The 7,813-nt window shown below is 38.8% G+C and overlaps 1 protein-coding gene across 2 annotated transcripts; it reads right to left on the reverse strand.

Annotated features, from left to right (window-relative positions):
* Window positions 1-1,817: 1,817 nt before the first annotated feature.
* Window positions 1,818-4,821, reverse strand: LOC126100968 (uncharacterized). 2 transcript variants are annotated; one of them, XM_049911630.1, is made up of 2 exons: window positions 4,744-4,821; window positions 1,818-2,474 (listed from the first exon to the last, which is right to left on the reverse strand). In XM_049911630.1, the coding sequence occupies exons 1-2, from the start codon at window positions 4,781-4,783 to the stop codon at window positions 1,879-1,881; spliced, it is 636 nt and encodes a 211-aa protein (XP_049767587.1). In that variant the 5' UTR covers window positions 4,784-4,821; the 3' UTR covers window positions 1,818-1,878. The 2 variants fall into 2 exon arrangements, with proteins under 2 accessions (XP_049767587.1, XP_049767586.1); XM_049911629.1 differs by lacking the exon at window positions 4,744-4,821 and adding an exon at window positions 3,594-3,812.
* Window positions 4,822-7,813: the final 2,992 nt, after the last annotated feature.

Genomic DNA, 7,813 nt, shown 5'->3' on the forward strand with positions numbered 1-7,813 from the left:
TCGTGCCTAGCCAGCTCAGGCCGACGTGTAGGGCATTCACACTGCGCGCCGCGCCGAGCCGGGTCGGCGGAATGGGGGAAAATCCACTTCTCCGATTTTCATGTTCTAAAAATTCTTAGAGGTATATAAGACTGCGCCACATCGTTTTATGAACTCATTTTTTCCTTAAAAGCGTTACTTACGTCGTGAAAAAAGAAAAAGTCTACTTTTCGTTTCGCGTGATTTCTTAGTTTCGTAACGCTTCCCAGCCGATTTTGAAGAAATTATGCGGCTAAAAAATCTGATTTTTGTACACGTGCTAGTGTAACATCTTAGCTTCGTATTGAATCATTTATCTTTTCGTATTTCTTAACAGTCATTGTTAAATGATGCTATTTGTCAACGTTGTGCACTTGATTTACAGATCTTGTAGTGAAAAAGTTATGTAGCGGGTAGCATACTGTTAGATCCGTTTTAGACCATACATTGTTGCGTATGAAATGTAGCTAAAAGTACCAAAAAGTTTTTGAAATGATAATGACACTGATATCTGTCTCTGGTCACAAGTAATGCGAGCTATTCAGTGGCGTCAGTGCCGTGTCCGCAAGCCACGGAGTTCGCGCGGTTACAGCTTGGTTTAGTATAGTCATATAATGCAGGACAGAAAAAAAAACTAATTACTAGTGATCAGCGCAGACCTAGTGTCGGTCCCTCGTATTATTTTAATGGTCTCATTGTCTAGATAAATCCAAATGTGTAAGAATTTTTCCCTCGGCGACTGGACAATCATCTGCTATGCTTTTATAATTGGCTACACGTTACATCACAAAAGACAAACAATTAAATGTCATCAACATCCTACAATTAGTATAATGTACATTTCGTATTTCGAACTAAAAGATAAGAGTATATTAATCTGAGATCTTGCTCCTGATGCATTGAAAATAAAAGCTTGTAACATTCTACACGATTTCTTTCTAGTTGCATATAATAAACTGCAGATGTTAAAAAATATAAATACATTTACAGATGTTTCTATGTCTAAGTTTGACTAAGGTGCAAAAAGTTCATTTTTTTGCACATCACATAAGTGTAGTACTGCAAGCTGTAAATAATTACATTCTTTAGATCGACCCTATCTCCGCTTAGAAAGATCTGTGGATAGCTCTTACAAGAAGTCCATTTTAGGAAATGAATGCAATGGAACCAAGGTTGAGTGGGACAGCGTTTCAATCAACGCTTTACTGGATCATTTGACGACGAAATGATTAAGTTATCGTTTTCTGTAAGGTGCTGCCATTTCGATTTTTCTATTGTAACTGAAAGAAAATGCGCGGATTCAGCATAGCCTCAAGCACAGCAGGACAGGTAAATAAATTATTGTCGATTGATGTGTTGGATTCTCGTCTAGTTCAAAGCAGTGTAAAGGATGAGATGTGTGTGTCACTGTTTGCTTCTGTGTATTTTTTCCCCTTGGTGATCTTGTCCCCAGCGGCAAAGGGATCTTAATTCATTAGCAGCTGAAGGTCGAAGGTAACACAGGTGCAGCCAGAAGTTTTTCACCACTATCCAATTAGAATCGTCTTATGTAACAATGATTTCATTGTTATCTTAGTTATGTTTTCACATTATGGTGACTCGTCGAATTTTGAGCACATTGTAATAGTGTGGACATTGACTATCCCTAAGAATATCGACTGGCATTTAGTAAAGGTTTTTAATTACAATAATAAAGAACGTTCCTGAAAAACTGTTATTTATATTGCAGATTGAGTAATAACATGTATCACTACCAAAGAACATTTCAGGCAACAATTACGAAACGAAATACAGTTTCACATTAATATAATACAAAAATCAAAGTTGTCTGTAATGAAGAAGTAAGTTGAATTAGCGCAGTCATTGTTTTGAAGAACCTGGCACTGCACTCACTGCCTCCAATTCATTATAAACAAGCTCTTGTATTTTAAGTTTCACAAACATTTGCCGCTGAACTGGAAGGGAGTTTATTGCACTCCTGAGACTCATCAGGAAGTGGTACGTATCATCGTTTTGGGTCATGTCTTGATGTGCCTTCATCACAGCTAATTTGTCCTTTTCGAGCTTTAAAAATTCTTCTTCAATATTTGGCCCACTACTTCTCTTTTTTTTCCTTTGTGATACTGTGCTTGCCAGTGGCGACGTTTCATCAACTGCCACTAATGATGATATATCAGACTGATCTCGTTCATCTTGTGGACTAGAGTGGTCGTTAGACGAAAATTCTGGAGATAGTTGAGATTGACTTTCTGGTTCCGTTTCTGATGACAGCGAACACTGCATTGCTCTTGGAATTAAAATATCCCTTAGGAAATGCATGTGTTGGAACCAAGGCCAAGTGGTATTGCGTTTCTGTGGGCTTTTTCTTGGGTCACCTGATCTAACGTTACCAAGTTTCTTAAGTTCTGCTCTGTAATTGTCTCTCAGATGTTTCCATTTAGATTTCGCCGTTTTAACTGAAAGAACAATAAAATGGTGTAAGAAAACTGGTTCCATAGTTCCCTACTACCACAGAAGTATGAAAATAGACTAACTACGTAAATGTGTATTATATTCTCTAATGAAACTGTCAAAAAGCTTTCCACGTTGCCCCGTTTGAGTAGCAAGTTTATCAAGTTGCTTCTCAGGTATATTTCAACTGGGATAGCCTATCATGCACTATCATGATAATTGTGAATAGAAATGTCAATTGTATCATTGGTTGTGAAAAAAAGATTGAAAGGCCATATGGTAAGCACGTACTCTTATTAGTTTAGCAATGTTGAATGTATCCCGATTTAAAGAAATATTTCAATGCATCTGACATAGGATTTCTCAAACTGCGTATGATATTTAGATGGGAAACGCATACATACCCAGTGTCCTAAACATTCTGGCAGCATGTTCTAAAATTACAAAATATGTTATTGAATTGTACTCCAAGCAGTTGCTGGTCACACATTTTTAGGCAGAAATATTTGCGTCTCTAGTAAACAGAGTGATGGAAGTGTGTTCAAACAACGTGCATAGTGTAAGAGGTCTACCGATGGAGAATTTCAAGAAATGTCACATGAATCTCCATGTATTTTTGGAAGTTGAGGCTTATCCATTTTTAGAGAATTTGATGATACCTCTTCTTTGCATATAATTGAGGAACAGGAAGAGACTGTACCAAAATGCATTCCAGAACAAGACAGGTTGTTCAGTGCACATCCGATAATATGAAAGATGCATGGAAACCACTGAAGAAGGAAACTAAAATATCCATTGACATTGCTGATCAATATCTAAGTGCATTTGCCCTTTTAATATCGTCATCGATAGAGGAGGATGCATAATTGAAACTGAACAGTTTTCTAACAATGCTGGTATGCAAGCTGCTGGTACCACAATCAACAGACATTCTACATTACGTTCGAAGGCAGTCAGAAACTCGTTCGTTGAACATTTATTTACAAATACAAATAAAAACATTACTATAATCCACAACAAAATAACTCCTAATATATACTAATTTATTACATTATATCTGCATATCGGTTCATTATAAATAAAAAAATTAAGAATAAAGAAAGATAATTTGTATTCATGCCTACCATCTGAACAGCACTCCTGTGCCACTTCATTCCATAAACTGGAAATTACGTCACGATTGTGGTATTCGCCCAGTCTCTGGTCCCAAATAGCTGGGCGCAGCTTAACTTCATTTATAAGTTGCTCCACATCCATGATGACAAGAGCAGTATGAAGCATGTAACAAAGAACAATGATGTTGACCTGCTACTGCCTGACTGCAACTGGAACGAATGGCTTTCAGGGAGTTCCCACCACCTCCAACCCCTCTCCCCACCACGCACGCACGCCATACACACGTGAACCCATTAAAAAACCTAAATGTATCGTCTGCATGTGCGCGCGATTGCGCACATGTACAGGTAGAAGTGTCAATGACATAGGTCTGATAAAATTTGGTGTAAAACTAATCACAAAAACAAAGTGTAGATTTGTGATACATTTACTGCAGAAACTGAAGCGCAATTCTGTAGTCTCGTTGTCTACTTTGACAGAAAAAATAATGGAGAGTTAATGAAATTACTGTACATCGACACAGATGTGCGTTTCATAGTTCTTCATTGTTTTTTTTTCTTCCTTGGCGGGCTGCGCTGCACTGTCAAGGTAATCCCCACTCTTTGGCTAAATGGATGTCAGCTGCCGGAGGCCAAATAAATAAATTAAAAAAAATCCCCACCATTCGACAGCTGACAAGCAAGTCACTAGAAAACGCAGCAGTCAACAGTTGCTCGCCTTTGACTAGTGTGTGCTGTCGTGTAGAACAATGTCTTCACTCTTTTATTGGTATTGTTTTGACTCTGCAGTTACTCGTCGAGTTTTGAAGTACAGAAGAACTAGGAGGTTATGGATTCATCCCATAAATAGCGACAGACATTTAGGAGAGTTTTTTTTCTTTACATGAAGAACTTAAAAACTATCCTGATAAATTTTATTCATATTACAGAATGAATCATAATACATTTCAGTATGTGCTGCAGAACATTCAAGACAAAATTTCGAAACAGAACACAAATTTTCGCAGAAGTATAACAGCAGAAGAAAAAATTGTGTATAACGATAAGGTAAGATTCGTTAGTACACACTTTTTGGTTTGCAGTAGAACTTTGTGCAGCATTCACTACCTCCAATTAATTGTAGTCATGCTTTTGTATTTTAAATTTCACAAACGCTTACCTCTGAGGGGAAGAGAGTTTATGGGACTCCTGAGAATCATCAGTAAGTAATTAGCTTCGTCATTTTGGGTAATGTCTTGCTGTGCCTTCAATGAAGAATCGCAGATACACTCCTTCAGAATTTTCCAACTTTTTCTTCGTTTTTCTTCATGATGCAGCGCTTGGCAGTGGTGATGGTTCATCATGTGGAGCCACTGATGACCTCACAGAATTCTTTTCATTACCTTGTAAGATAGACAGACTGATATGCCCTTTGACTCAGTGGTTCTATTTCCACTGGTAAGGAACTGTGCATAGCTCTTGGAACTTAGGAAAATCATATGACAGAACAAAGCCCGAGTGGAATTGCATTTTAATATACTATTCCCTGGATCACATGACCTTTTGCCAAGTTATACAAGTTATTCTCTGTAACTGTCTCTCAGGTCTTTGCATTTCGATTTCATTATTTTAATTGAAAGAATATAGAAGGATGCAAGAAAATGTCTCTTTAATTATTTATTGTTGTATAACTATGAAATGACATGGACTAAGTAAATATCTACTGTGCAAACAAAACTGTAAAAACTTCGCCCAACACCACACTTGAGTAACACATTTTACGATTTTTTTTCTCAGGTATCTGTCCACTGGCATCTCCTTTCATGCACTAGCATCGTCATTCCGATTAGGAGTGTCCACCGTATCAGTGTTGGTGAAAGACGTTTGTATGGCCATATGGGAGTCACTTGCCCCCACTCATTTACCAACGCCAACTGTTTCTCGATTTAAAGAAATTGCCAGTGAAATGCATACGAGATGGGGATTTCCAAACTGTGTTGGATGTATAGACGGGAAGCACATACGTGTCCAAAGTCCTAAACTTTCTGGCAGCATGTTTTACAATTACAAACAGTATTATTCGATTGTACTCCAAGCAGTTGCTGATGCAAATTACAAATTTATAGCTGTGGATGTTGGTGCCTACGGTAAACAGTCTGATGCAGGCGTGTTTAAAGAAAGTATGTTATATAAGAAACTTACAAATGGGGAGCTGTTATTACCGCCACCAACAAGACTTGAAGAAATGTGTCAGGAACTACCGTACGTCATTTTGGGAGATGAAGCTTACCCCTTATTAGAGAATTTGATGAGACCTTTTCCTCGCAGAAATTTGGACAACGAGAAGATTCTATACAATGATATGCATTCAAGAGCAAGAAAAGTTGTTGAATGTGCATTTGGTATAATGACCAATAAATGGAGACTACTGAGGAAGGAAATTGAAACATCCGTTGACGTAGCTGATCACATAGTCAAGTGCATTTGTCTACTTCATAATATTGTCATTGACAGAGAAGGATGCAATGTTGAAGCTGAAAAGTTTTGTAACAATGCTGGTATGCAGACAGCTGGTGCCACATTCAACAGAAATTCCACATTACGTTCGAAAACTGTCAGGAACACTTTTGTTGAATATTTCGTTAAAAATGCAACTTAAAATAATTAAAAAACCTCTCAAATAAATTTTGGAATTGAAATTACTTTGCTATTTACTGTATTTTTTTGTATCTCATTTCACTGTAAATAAAACAAATAAAATTATAAAGGAAAATAATTTATATTTGTGCGTACTATCTGAAACACACTCCTTGGTTACTTCGTTCCATAATCTGGAAACTGCATCATTACTGTCATACTAGCCGAAATTCTGATACCAAATTGATGGACACAAGTTAATGTCATGTAAATGTTATTCTGCATCCATTAAAGTAAGAACATCGCAAAAAGATGTCACAGACAACAGCTTATAGTAACGTGCCACAACATGACTTTACAATGCATTGTCATCTGGTAGGGACACATTTCCGTCCCTCAGTGACACTCATATCTGACTCCGTTTACAAGTAAATGCGAACTATTCAGTGGCGGCAATGCCGCGAACGCTGGCAAGCTATTGTTGTAAATGCATGTAGATTAAATAAATGAAATAAAAGTAATTTCGCATGTATCATTATAATAAACGTAATTTTTCCTCACTTATTGTGAAATGTGAGGTAACATCTTAAAATAAAAGACGTGTGCAGTCACACTTGTGAAAAAAGCAGAAGGGAGACGTGTGATGCGTGTAGTGCAGAAGCTGTAGTGCTGCTCCACAGGCTCGCGCCTGCGGTCGGCTCGCGCCGGCAATATTAAACACTCGGGATGTCGTCGGTTCGGCTCCGGGAGGCTCACGCCGTGTCGGCGCGGCTCGGCCGCCAGTGTGAACACCGCAATTCAAAACCATGTGTTTGATATCGAAGCGGGCGGCGGCCCGGCCAGGCTCGACTCGGCGGCCTTATTCTTTATGGAACTACAGAAGCAACTGTTTGACTGTGGGTGGTAGCAAATGACAATTCCTTTGAAAAACACTGTTCCCACCAGTTCCGAAGAGCGTAGGCCTACTGTAACTCGATTTTTGTGTACAAGAATCTGTAGCTGAACAAATATATTAGAGGACGTTTATGAGCATACAATACTGAGTAACGGAATTGGTTGATAATGATGTCGAGACATTAAAAGTGGCCGTCGAAATGTGCTTGACGAAAAGCGGAATGGCAGGCCTAGCATACAGTACCAAGACTGACGTCATCGTGCCACAAGCGGACCTGATCGAAGATGCGCGAGTGGTGCTCTGGCCGACGAATTTCCACGTTCTGGAAGCACCTCTAATTACACGGTTGTCAGAGGAGGGCTTGTTTACAGACTGGGGGCAAAAAATACTTGCCAACCAACACAATAACCATAAAGTGTTCAGCTCTTCCGTTGTGGTCTATCCAAACAATCACCCAACAGTGTCGACCTCGCGTCCTGCGTCTTTCACCTCTTCTTCCATTTCAAACAATAGCATGGACGATAATCTTTACTCCTGACGAGGAGCTCTGTCGTTCTCAGATGGTTCAGCTTCAATGCTCAAAACTTCTATGCAGAGAGGTTTAAGTGCCCTCCGAAACTTACGAAAAGTGCTTGGAAGTGATCGGCGATTACGTTACCCGGATTCGAAAGAACCTGTACTACTGGCCATTAAAATTGCTACACCAAGAAGGAACGCA

The sequence above is a fragment of the Schistocerca cancellata genome, chromosome 9, assembly GCF_023864275.1.
Source record: "Schistocerca cancellata isolate TAMUIC-IGC-003103 chromosome 9, iqSchCanc2.1, whole genome shotgun sequence".
In the NCBI taxonomy this organism is placed as follows: Eukaryota; Metazoa; Arthropoda; class Insecta; order Orthoptera; family Acrididae; genus Schistocerca; species Schistocerca cancellata.